This window comes from Carettochelys insculpta, chromosome 5, assembly GCF_033958435.1.
Source record: "Carettochelys insculpta isolate YL-2023 chromosome 5, ASM3395843v1, whole genome shotgun sequence".
NCBI lineage: Eukaryota > Metazoa > Chordata > Testudines > Carettochelyidae > Carettochelys > Carettochelys insculpta.
This window is the reverse complement of record NC_134141.1, coordinates 116552262-116564977: the sequence shown is the minus strand read 5'-3', so window position 1 is coordinate 116564977 and position 12716 is coordinate 116552262. Positions and strand designations below refer to the sequence as shown.

The 12716-nt window shown below is 41.9% G+C and overlaps 1 protein-coding gene across 1 annotated transcript; it reads right to left on the bottom strand.

Moving 5' to 3' along the window:
- Positions 1–1253: 1253 nt before the first annotated feature.
- Positions 1254–8181, bottom strand: IER3IP1 (immediate early response 3 interacting protein 1). Its single transcript, XM_074995814.1, has 3 exons — positions 8030–8181; positions 5353–5454; positions 1254–2687 (listed from the first exon to the last, which is right to left on the bottom strand). The coding sequence occupies exons 1-3, from the start codon at positions 8118–8120 to the stop codon at positions 2632–2634; spliced, it is 249 nt and encodes an 82-aa protein (XP_074851915.1). The 5' UTR covers positions 8121–8181; the 3' UTR covers positions 1254–2631.
- Positions 8182–12716: the final 4535 nt, after the last annotated feature.

The following is a 12716-nucleotide window of genomic DNA, read 5'->3' as shown; positions in this document are numbered from 1 at the left end:
ATATAATGACCCAGGTAACTGGTGTCCCGGTTGAAACCACATGTTAATATGCCAAATTTGAATATAAAAGAAAGTTTGGCACTTTCTCTTTGTAGCTGATTCTTAAAGTTCTTTTTCAGTAAAACAGACTTTCAGGTCATTAACAGAATGGCCCACTCCATTAAAGTGCTGGCTGACAGGCTTGTGAGTTAAGAGCTTTTTGATGTCTGTTTTGTGTCCATTCATTTTTTGTCGAGGCATTTACTGTTTGTCCTATATACAAAGTATGTGGGCGTTGTTGGCACATGATGGCATATATGATGTTAGTAGAGGAACATGAGAATATTCCTGTGATTCTGTGAATAACCTGGTTAGGTCCAGTGATGGTATCTCCAGAATAGATATGTGGACAAAGCTGGCAACAGGGCTTGTTGCAAGGAAAAGTTCCAGGATTGGTATTATTGTGGTACAGTCAAATTTGACACATTAACTCGTAATTTGAATGGGGATGCTGATTACCTGGGTCATTATATGGACTTTTTTACATACTTTGTTTTATCTGACTCTTGACTCTCCCCACCTCCACTCTTCTGATTTGCCCACCTTGATTACAATTTTTCTGATTTGTCAACCTGGGTAACTATTTTTGGTTCTCTGTGCTTTACATAATTGAGTCTGTTCTGGCATAGCTATGGCCTGAAGAAGTGGGTCTATCCCACAAAAGCTCATCACCTAATAAATTATTTTGTTAGTCTTTAAAGGGCTACTGGACTGCTTTTTTGTTTTGATGGCATGTAGACTAACACAGCTGTCTGTTAGTAGTCATAGCTGATAGAGCAGTAGTGCTGTGTAGGAAACTTGCATTGTCGTCACCCACCAGTATCGTCCAGTTTACGAGTCAAGGAAGATATTTGTATAAAATTATTCTAATCAAATCTTTGATTCATGTGTAATGTTTTAAAGATCTAAACTAATTTATTTTCAAAATATTCTCCCTACTCTGGAATTTCCAAGATATATGAGTGGTAACTGATCCCACTCAGCCAAAAATGCCATTCCTTTATTTTGTGCACCAGGCTGGTGTTGGATTATCTACTGCCTTTCCACACAGAGAAACTGTATTTCAATAGTAGCAGAAGCAAATGCTTTTTGAACCTGCAGGTTGGACAAGAGTACACCCACACTCACACACCCACACACACCCCTGAAAGAGGCTACAGGTTGTTTTGAGATCCTTCAAGTTTATGGAGTGTGAGTTATGAAAGAGAGAGTACTTACTTTAGAAATTCCAATTTATTTACAAATATTCACTAACAAAAAAAAAGTTTGTCCTAAATAAACTCAGCTTCTGTAAGAACCTCCAGCTGAAAATGACCAAATTCATTCACATGCTGTTGTGCAGATTTATCTTTGTATTAAAAATTATTTGATCTTGAGTCAATGACAAAAGAAACGATAAAGTAAAAGTAAACTATTCTAAAACAATATAATTACCAGGTTTTTCCAGTCTTCTTTTCTTTCCCCACTTTGAACTAAAACAGACAATTTGGGTCACATTCTAGCAAATGGGAAAAGCCAAACACGTTTGACTTTTCTAAAAAGTTACACAAGAATCAGTCTTCTTGAATTCATACTCATTACATTACTCCAGGCCTGATCCTGAAGTCTAAATCCAGGCAAGATCTATACTGAATTAGGAATTTTGCCTGATTAAGGACTGCAGTGTTTCACTTTGACTAAGATAGTAATAATAAAAAAGCTGTAATATAACTGAGTCCAAAGTTTGTTTCTGTTGTGTGGGCTTTTTTAAACTAAACTGCATTTGAAAATAGGGTGCACTATTTTCCGCCAATATTACCCAAAATAGTGAGAGTATAATCACTGCTACTTACATAGTAACATACATAGGTTTAGCAAATATTTTTTAAAGATCCTTGACAAGACAAAGACTAGTGACCACTTCACTTTTCTAATGTAAATTTTATCACTCAGTTACTTGCCTTGGGTGCATACAGTTTAGATTTTGCATAGTTATAGCACATATTTTCAAACACTGTTTGCCAATAAGTTAAATTGTCATTGGTGTGATAAAATATATACCATGAGTGAAATCCCAGTAATGACAAACACCTCCTGCCTTTAAACAGATGTCACCCACTTCCATCCAAAAGAACAAAAACACCGCCACCATCCTGTTCCAGAAATCGTAACACAACTTAATAGCCAAACTAAGTGTCCATTTCATAATACGTTGTTAATAACTATGAAACCGAAAACTCTACAACTTACTACAAATGTAAGTGTACTGGCAGGAAATTCATCCCTGAGCGACAAGACATTGTTAAAAGGGTGCAGTTTTGTAATCATTACAATATGTTACAACACACTGTAACAGTTGATGTTAACCATCAGCAATAAAACTTGTTGTAGTGCAATATATTTACATCATTCTTCTACTGATCACATTCTCTTGTCTAATGAAACTGCAAGTGGACATGAAGAAATAAGAAATAGAAATTGTGTCTTTATTATTTTAAATTGAATGTCAAAGTTTGACAGCTAAGCCGTGTTGGATCCAATAAACTCATAGTGGTGATGGTTGGCGGCTCCTCCACTTCAGATATTCAAAAACTGATTTTCAGTGGATGGTCTTCAACCAAATAGCAAGAGCAACACAATTGTAATGGAGTTCACTGCTATTAGTGGCACTGTGAAGAAAAAGCAGAAAATTATGAAACTTCTCATTTTACACTAGACAGAATGGAATATGATCACCGAGCCTGGAAAATTCACATTAAATAGGGAGTTAAAGTTATTGCTTTTATCAAATGTAATTTGATTATGCAAATTCAGGGTATGTGCAATGTTCTGGGGCCAAAAACCCAAGATTCAAAGGACAAAAGAGAAAGCAAAAGTACATCCCAACAGCCATCAGATGATAGCTTCTAGGTGCTGTCAAGATCGACTAGACACATATCAGTAAACTTGAAGTAAAGGAGTCCTGTATTATCATTAACATTCTCTTGGGCCATCTAGGCCCCAATTTATATGTAAGACTGCTAGGAATTATTGTGATGTCACTCACATGCTGCATATGAATCAACTGAATTACAGTAAACTCTTTCATATCCAGCAGCCATAGGACCGGGGGGTTGCCAGACATTCAAATATTCTGAATAAGAGAGGTATACCTAGCAATGCATAACACTAAAGAAAAACATGATTAGCTATTAAGAAACAAACAAAAATATACACAGAGTTCTTTGTTTATCAACAGTTGTAGTATTGTACACTGTAAACTTACACTATTTGCTGTATTTATTTGTATTTGCTTTCACTACATTGTACTCATGCAAAATGTAACTAAAATTTACTTATTGTTAAAATGGCAATTATTTGAGAGCAAAAGAGCAGTCCAGTAGCACTTTAACAAAATAATTTATTAGGTGATGAGCTTTCATGGGACAGACCCACTTCTTCAGATCATAGCCATACCAGAACAGACTCTATATTTAAGGCACAGAGAACCAAAAATAGTAATCAAGGTTGACAAATCAGAAAAATATTATCAAGGTGAGCAAATCAGAGAGCAGAGGGGCAGAAGGGTCGGGGGGGGGGGGGGGGGGGGGGTAAAGAATTAGATAAAGCCAAGTATGCAAAAGAGTCTCTATAATGAGCTAGAAAATTCCCATCCTGGTTCAAACTACGTGTTAATGTGTCAAATTTGAATATAAAAGAGTTCAGCAGCCTCTCTTTCCAAACTGTTGTGAAAATTCCTCTTCTGTAAAATGCAGACTTTCAGGTCATTTAACAGAAGTCTGTGTTTTACTGAAGAGGAATTTTCACAACAGTTTGGAAAGAGAGGCTGCTGAACTCTCTTTTATATTCAAATTTGACACATTAACACGTGGTTTGAACCAGGATGGGAATTTTCTAGCTCATTATAGAGACTCTTTTGCATACTTGGCTTCATCTAATTCTAGACACCCCCCGCCTCCGGCTCTCTGATTTGCTCACCTGGATAATATTTTTCTCATTTGTCAACTTTGGTAACTATTTTTGGTTCTCTGTGCTTTAAATGGTTGAGTCTGTTCTGGTATAGCTATGGTCTGAAGAAGTGGGTCTATCCCACGAAAGCTCATCACCTAATAAATTATTTTGTTAGTCTTTAAAGTGCTACTGGACTGCTTTTTTTTTTTTGACAGTATTTAGATTAGCACAGCTATCTCTCTGTTACTATTCAATTATTTGAGAGTTATGGATAATAGAATGCCGGATATGAAAGAGTTTACTGTATAATACTGTAAGTAACTATTTAGAGTCAGGTCAGAGATGAATTGCTAATTCTCACAGTTACTTTTCTGGAATATCATGATTTCTGTGTGGCCAAGCAAAACACAATCTGGGTGGATGCTGTCCTATAAAAAATGCCCAGGTCTTTTGTGGTCCTACTAGGCTACTTTCTATTCAGAGAAGTAAGTATCCCCTTATAAACAGAGAATTCTACAAATGCTGTCTTTCCAGGAACTAGCTGATGTCATCTTGTTGCCATACAACTTATGACACTAACAGCCAAGCAGTTTTTTTCTCCCAATGACTGAAAAGTCATTGAAAGAGCTGAAGCCAGTCACAGCCATTTTCACTACCTGTTGATCTTGACATCCCAAACCCCATTTCCAAAGCAGATCTGAGACAGGCAAGAAGAGAACTGGAGAGAAATGACGAGTGGAAGGAAGTGAAAAATCCAACTCATGGTGGAGTAAGATCTTGCAGTTGGTGAGTAATTGGGGCTTCTGCTACTAGACCCTTTTTTATAGTTTAATTTTATACAGGTGCAATAATTCCAGCTACCACAATGAAGGGTGATGGGATGGTCACATCTTATGAAGTACGGAAGATAGAAAAATAAGTTTTCCTTTCCATGAGGCATTTCCAGACCTTTCCATCACACAGCTTTAGGGATTTTGTGTTCTGGGGTATGGGGGAAACATTTGCTTTTATGGAATGCTCATATGGACGGGACAGCCTGCTGAACAGCCAATACTGCAAGCCTGCATGACTTGGAAGGCAGTAGGTATTTTCAGCTTCATCAAGCATTGGATGCCACACATGGCAATAAACCATGTGACCTGCACCTTCTCTCTTAATCAGAAGGATGATCCATGCATTGTTCCTTAAGTCGCTTACAGAGAGGAACAAAGAGGACAAATTGAAAATAATAAATAAAAATAACAGCCAGAGTGAGGTATGATGGCAAAGATGAGCAAAGGTGTTAAATCAAGCCCGTGTTAAGGCAGCAAGAGTCCTCATTCAGGGGCCTGGTCCATTAAAACACAAGGTAAGTATGAAACTCCACTGTTCTTTTCATCTTACCCCTCATGACTGTTCGTACAGATCGAATAAGGTTCATAAGTTGTGCTTTAATTCCTGGTTCTTCTCCAAATCCACCAATTCCTTGATCTGTTCCCCAGCCAACTGTATAACACAAAAATAGTTAAACCATATTGAAAAAATCACACTCTTCTGTTATTAGAAATATTGAAAAATGATGTACTTCGAAAAAAGATGACTTTCAGTCTCTAGTAACTTTCTAACATTAAGATGAAATCAGATTTCATACCACTAAGCCTTGCTTCAGAAGCAGGTAAACCTACTGAAACAATGTGTAGAAAGAATTAGAAAATACCTAAATGAGGGCAACACTAGAGAAGAGTTCCTATTTAACCCACCTCAATGTACAGAGGCTATGTCTATACTGGCCCCTCCCTTCCGAAAGGGGCATGCAAACATGGTGGATCAAAATTGCAAATGAAGGATTAATTTGCACACCCCCTCCTCCCTCAAGACCTGCTGTGAACTGCAGTTTTCAAGGACCCATCACTTCCCTCCTCCTTCCCTTTCCTCCAGCAGTGTCTTCTATGTACAATAGCAATGGGCAATGAAGACTAGTGATACTAGACAGAGGGCTGCATGAGTGGCCCTCCATCTCAGTGGGCCACATGATTGGACATAGTGGGCAACCTGCAGCTCACTGGGGTTCCACCTGTGGCCCGTACACCCTGTTCCTGCCCCCATTTCCCATACCTCTCACACATTGGGGCCCTACACTTCCTACTTCATTCCCTCCCTCCCAGCTCTCTCAGAGCACCATGAATCAACTGATTTGCATGCCACCCCCACTCTCTCCCCCCCTCTAAGATAAAGTTGCTTAGATTCATGATTCCCCCAGGGCTTTTAATATTACTTCCTTTTCATATCTATTAAACACATCATGTTTTTTATTGTTTATAGGCCTTAATTTTGAATAACTTGAAGCTTTCACATTGCAGGATGTCAAAATATTTATGAGGAATATTTTTTTCAACAAAGGAGACTGAGTACTGGGGAGCATGGGGAAATAAAATCCCTTAACCAGAAGGACTACACCCTTAGTTTTCTGTTAGTGCTAGAGGTGTCAACATGATTTACAATTAGGGGGTTATTTTTTAAAAAATACTTGTTTATATGGAATTTAGCATTCAGTGTAGGCAAGGTCCGCTTTGTTTAAAAATGTGTTGGCGGGACAGAGACATTCCTGACAATTTTAAACACAATACCGCTACAAATCCTGTTTAAAACCCCCTATTTCCTTACTCTAGACACCTGCTGAAAGCTGGATCAAGTCTGACATAGCACTAGTTAACACTCACTATAATGCATTATACATAAGGCTACAATCTTGCCATTCGAGAACAACAGAAAGCCCTGTGGCATCTTACAGACTAACAGATATTTTGGAGCATAAGCTTCCGTGGGCAGAGACCTGCTTCATCAGATGCATGGGTCTTTGCCCACAAAAGCTTATGCTCCAAAATATCTGTTAAGTCTATAATGTGCCACAGCACTTCTTGTTGTTCTCGAAGATACAGACTAACACGGATACCTCTCTGAATCTTGCCATTGAAATTTTTATAAAAAGTCAGGGACGGGTCACAGGCAATACATAAGAATTCACAGAAGCCATGAGGGATCCGTGACTTTTACTAAAAATCCCTGACAAAACAGGGAGGAGGAGGGCTCTGCCACAGCAACTGAGAGCTGGGGTGGTGGTGGTGATCTCCAAATGCTATGACAACTGGGAACTGCTGGTTACCCCACTGGAAGCTGTAGTAATCCCCATCTCTGCCAGCAGCCGAGCAGCTGCCAGAATCCTTCCCCCACTACTGGTGCCACGGAGCTCCAGGTCTGACCCCTCACCCTCTGTTGCCCTTGCCCAGAGAAGAGGATGAGCCCCTGCCAACATGCCAAGCTGGGGGCTGTGAAGCTCCTCTGGCCACAGTGGCTGGAGAGTCGAGTCCCTGCATCGCTGCTGATGGCTGGAGAGTTCCAGGGTGCCCAGACGCTGCCACCAGTGCATCCCGCAGCTGCTCCACCCACTGCTGCAGGGCTGAGAGGTTTGGGGGCTGCGGCATCCCTCCACCAACTCCAGCGCTGGAAGCCAGCAGGGTGGAGCCTCCCGCGCTGCCCCTGGCGACTAGGGGGGCTCCACCCCCCCCCCCCATTTCTGCTGGCAGCTGGAGAGTGCGGCAGGGCCCCCAGCTGATCAGCTGCAGAGTCCCTGCGAGCTGCTCCCCGCCAGTGCCCACAGGTCTCTGCAGATGGCGGGTGCCACACAGGAGACCCCCCGCGCTCCCCGGCCCCGGCTAAGCCCCACGTTGGCGGGGAGGGAGCTGCGGACGCGCACACCACGGAGGCGGCCGTCCAGAGGGCCCCCGCGGGCTTGCAGGGCTCGCCCCGGCCGGGGGTCACAACAGCAGGGCCCCGCGGCGACACGCCCCCGCGGCGGCCATTCGCACACCGGCCGGGGCCTGAGGCAGAGACGCGCCAACTCCCGCCCTCGCGCCAGGGCACAGCCGGGCCGGCCGGCAGCCGTTAGAGCGAAAGGGCGCGGAGATGCGCTACCGCCCCGCCCGGCCAGAGGAGGCGGCGGCCCCGTACGGGCACGGCGGGCTGTGGCCACGTCCCGAGGGGAGGCCGGGGCCCTTCTCCTCGGCGGGCGGGGGCCGCTCACCGTTGCGGAGGAAGCGCTCCTCGTGCAGCACGGCGATGGCGTTGACGAACAGCAGCGCGGCCTGGAGCAGCGAGTACAGGGTGAAGGCCATCGCCGCGGCCTCCGCGCGCAGCCGGGGCGGCGCGGGGCGGGGCCGGGACGTGGCACGGCTGGGCGGGGAGCGCACCGCGCGGGGGCGGACCCGGCTGAGGAGGCTCGCGGGAGCCGGGCGCGGGCGCGGGCGCGGCTCTCTGTCTCTCCCGCCGCGCTGTGGAACCAGCTGGGGGCCCATCGCCTCACCTTGGGACGGGGTGTTGGGATACACAGCACCCGACCTGCCCGCAGAGCCGCTCCCCGCAGATCCCCCATTTCAAGCGCTATTTGTTCGCCTAGTGGGGGGTCAGTCTTTAGTGCTGTCAGGGTCCGAATTTCTGGGTCAAGATGCAGCCCAGGTCCAGGCTCCAGAGAAACATTTTTCACAGGGCAATAACCGTAATGATCCCCGAGTGCAGGAAAAGTTGTAGGGGTCATTTCGTTTGCAGTGCAAATGTTTGCACCACGTCAAAGAAAAATGTCATTTTCATTTCATCTCACACAAGTATTGTAGCGCAGTTGTTTATTATGAAAGTGTGGTTTACAAATGTTCGTTATACAACCTCACTCATAAACAAAATAAGGCAGAACTCAGTCAGTCCATTCAGGCCTATTTCTTGGTCACCCAATGGCTAAGACAAACAAGTTAATTTACATTTGCAGAAGGTAATGCTGCCCACTTCTCATTTACAATGTCTCCTGAAAGCAAGAACATCTGTTTGCTCAGCACTTTTTCTTTGGATTGTGATCAAGCAGAACCTGTCATCAGCATGGATGCATGTCCTCTGGAATGATGTATAACGCATGAAGGGGCAGGTGACTCTTTAGTGCACCTTGTGATGCTAGCTACAGCAGTGCCTTGCAAACACCTGTCTCATGACCAGAAGGCCCTAGGTGACAGGCCTATCCTTTCCTATAGACAACCTCCTACGCTAAGAAGAATTCTCACCAGCAGTCACAGGCTACACAGTAATACTAATCCTGGAACTTTTCCTTGCGACAAACCCCGCTGCCAACTTTGTCCACATATTTATTCTGGGGATACCATCACTGGACCTAACCACGTTAGTTACAAGATCAACGGCACATTCTCCTGCACTTCCAGCAACATTATATACGCCATTATGTCCCAACAGCGCCCTGCCACTATGTACATTGGACAACTGGGCAAAACCTTTTCCGAAGAATAAATGGACACAGAGCAGATATCAAGAAACTCAATACACACAAGTCGGTCAGTGAACACTTCAGTGGAGTGGGCCATTTTCTTGAAGACCTGAGAATTTGTGTCCTGGAGGAAGAAGACTTTAAAAACAGATTAGAGCAAGAAATTTGTGAGTTGGAATTCATAGTCAAATTCGACACATTAACATGTGGTATGAACAGATACATCAGTTACCTCACACGTTACAAGGATTGCTTCCCTTCCTTTGATGCTCATAATTACCCCAACAGGACAATTAACACCCTCAACCCCCTCCTATGTATCTGATTTGTCTGTTTTCATTGCAATTTTTTTTTGATGCTCTTTACTTATAAATGTCAGTCTGTATGGGAAATTAGATTGATCTGGTGAAGTGGGTCTCTCCCATGAAAGCTCACCACTGAATAAATCATTTTGTTAGTCTTTAAACTGCTACATTTCTGCTGTTTTGTTTCATGATCAAGTGACATTATAAACAAGAAGATAATCAGCATTATTTCCTGCAAATTGGAACCAAACGTATTTGTCTGTATGACTGGCTTGACAAGTAGGACTGAGTGAACTTGTAGGCTCTAAAGTTTCACATAGTTTTATTTTTATTTCATTTGTTACATAATTCTGCATTGTAAGTTCAGCTTTCATGATAAAGAGATTGTACTGCAGTACTGGTATAAGGTGAATTGAAAAACACTTTTGTTTTTACAGAGCTAGTATTTGTAATCAAATATAAATATAAAGTGAGCACTGTAGACTTTACATTCTGGCTATGTCTATATTAGCCCCTTCTTTCTGAAAGGGGCATGGCAATGAGCGAGGTCAGAAGATGCACCACCTCATTAGCACAATGGCGGCCACTTTTGAATCGCACGCCGCCCGCATAGACGGGGGCCTTTTGAAAGCACCCCCCCAATCTTCAAAAGCCCCTTATTCCTATTAAGGTTTAGGAAGAAGGGGCTTTCGCAGTCCAGGGTGTCCTTTCAAAAGGCGACCTTCCACACGGGTGGTGCATGATTTGAAAGCAGCACTTTTGAATTATGGTAGTGCCTCATTAGCATCTTCTGACCTCGCTCATTACCATGCTCTTTTCGAAAAGAAGGGGCTAGTGTGGGCGTAGCCTCTACGTTATAGTTTAAAACAATATATTTGGCAATGTAGAAAAGACACAAATATTTAAATAAACGGTATTCTATTACTGCATGATTAATCACAAGTAATTTTTAATCATATGATTGATCAGGATGAATTTTTTCAATCACTTGACAGCTGTAAAATTTACATCAGCAAAGTAGGGTAAATGCTGTTTGAGAATGTATTAGCATGTGATGTAAACCTAAGTACTTTGTATAGGAAGGAACATATCCTACTTAACTTAATTTGCTTCATCTACTGGTCCTGCTAGTGACAGGTAAACCCTTTTTATCCCTCTTCCTCTTCCCTCACCTCACTGTATAAACCCTGGATTCTAAATGTCTACTCCAATAATCTGAAGAAGTGGGTCTTACCTACAAAAGCTCATGACCTAGTAAATTTGTTAGTCTTTAAGATGCTACAGGACTGATTGTTGTTTGTGAAGTTACAAACTAGGGTTGCCGGGCTTTCAAAAAGCGTACGCAGGACACGGAACCCTACTGGCAGCCCCAACCATGGGAACACTGGCTGGGGATGAAGGGGAACCGAGGCAGCCCTGCAGCTAGAAGCTGTCTGTGGCACAGAGCCCCACTGGCAGCTCCAGCTGTGGGAACCTCAGTAGTAGGGAATTTCCATGACAAGTCCCGCATCCTCCATTTAACCAAAAATGTCCAGCAAACATTTTCCTTTCTGTAAATTATGTTTATTAATGATGGAAAATTTGTCATTTTTCAGGGGAGAAGAGAGTGTGAGGCATGGGTTACAAAAGAAAATCAGTAAAACAAATGTTTGCTATTTAAAGCCCTGATTCATAAATAATCCCAATTCAAGAATACAATTAAGTATTTGTTTCACCCGTATTGAGGTCAGTGGTCGTTAAATCCCTGCTGGCTTTAAGTACTGTCCAGTATTACAGCCTAAAATCATTTCAAATTTCATCCTTAGTCCTGCAATCACTTTTGGGTATGTTTAATTTTATACATGTTCATAATCTCTTTGAGGTCAATAGGACTACTCAACTGAGTTAACAGAAGCCTATTTATAGGACTGAGATTTTAAATGTAATTTTATTTTCCAGGCAGATACTTTAAACATGGATCACAAGCAATTGTCACTGAGAACAGTGAGTTTAAAACTTTTGAAACAAATGGTTTGTAGTTATGTAGGGAAAAAGAGAAGTTTTTGAACATTGTTAAGCATGATAAACAGCTATTTCTCATGCTTCTGTAAATAAAAAATAGCAAATCTTAACTTTACCAAACTTTCCACTAAAAAAATCAACTTTTGACTGAAAATATTTCTGCCAAAAATGTCATTATTATTTTTTAATGAAATTACAATTGCTGGCATATGGTGGTCTAGAATTGGAGTGTCTTCTGTATTCAGCTATAACTTATAGCATATTAACAAATCTATAATGAAATACAGATGAATATCAAGGGTCAAAAGCAGGCATTTTCTAGTAACTATTGTCAACAAGAACTATTTCATGTGCTATATACCTATGATACCCAACTTATAAATAAATACGAATCTCAGTGAAGTACAGTACTAAAAATAGGTTTGTTTTAAAATAAGAACATAAGTTATGGCGTGATATTGTTACCTCACAATTAAGATATACTGCATTTCCAAATAGCAGCTGCTGTAAAGCTTGCATAAGTTTGACGTGATTGCATGTTTCTAAAATCCATTATGGCAAGTTACCAACCACACAAGTCTTATTTTTGAATCTTTTTATCTTTATCTTTGAATCATCATATTACCATGGTTGAAAAGAAAAACAGAGCTGCTTGTACTGAAGAGGAATACACATTTTTGACTCATTGGGAATGTTACCTTTTATCACAGCAGATTTCTATGGCACTATCTGAAGAATGTGGTCAACCATCACAAAGGAGCCTCTAAGACCATTCTACAAATGTCAAAGGCTTGCCACTCTGACTGGAGAAGATTTTTGAAGTCTTGATACTTCTGGATGATTTTATCTTTGTCCTCATTCATTCGTTAGTTTGTAGTTTACAGAATGATGTGCACTAGCAATTAGGATGTTGAGGGAGCTGGCACCTGTCAGAATTGGGTCTTTGATATCATCCATTTTATGTATTAGCCACTGCTCAAGAAGAAAAATCACCTCATGCTTGTGCTGTCTAATCCTCTCCTAGGCCCAGATTCAAAGCCTATTGGATAAAAAGGCTTTTCATTGATTTTATTGGGAGTTAGACTGGCTTCTTAATCCATTTGTGATCTCAGCTTTTTGAGTTTATTTCTTTCTCAAGCACT

Bases quoted from the DNA above. Each gene is read 5' to 3' on its own strand.
- IER3IP1 (XM_074995814.1), bottom strand. From the start codon at position 8,120: ATGGCCTTCACCCTGTACTCGCTGCTCCAGGCCGCGCTGCTGTTCGTC. The intron at 5,455-8,029 runs GTGAGCGGCCCC...TGTGTTATACAG, and splicing joins GGAGCGCTTCCTCCGCAACG to TTGGCTGGGGAACAGATCAA. The intron at 2,688-5,352 runs GTAAGATGAAAA...TTTTCTTCACAG, and splicing joins TGTACGAACAGTCATGAGGG to TGCCACTAATAGCAGTGAAC.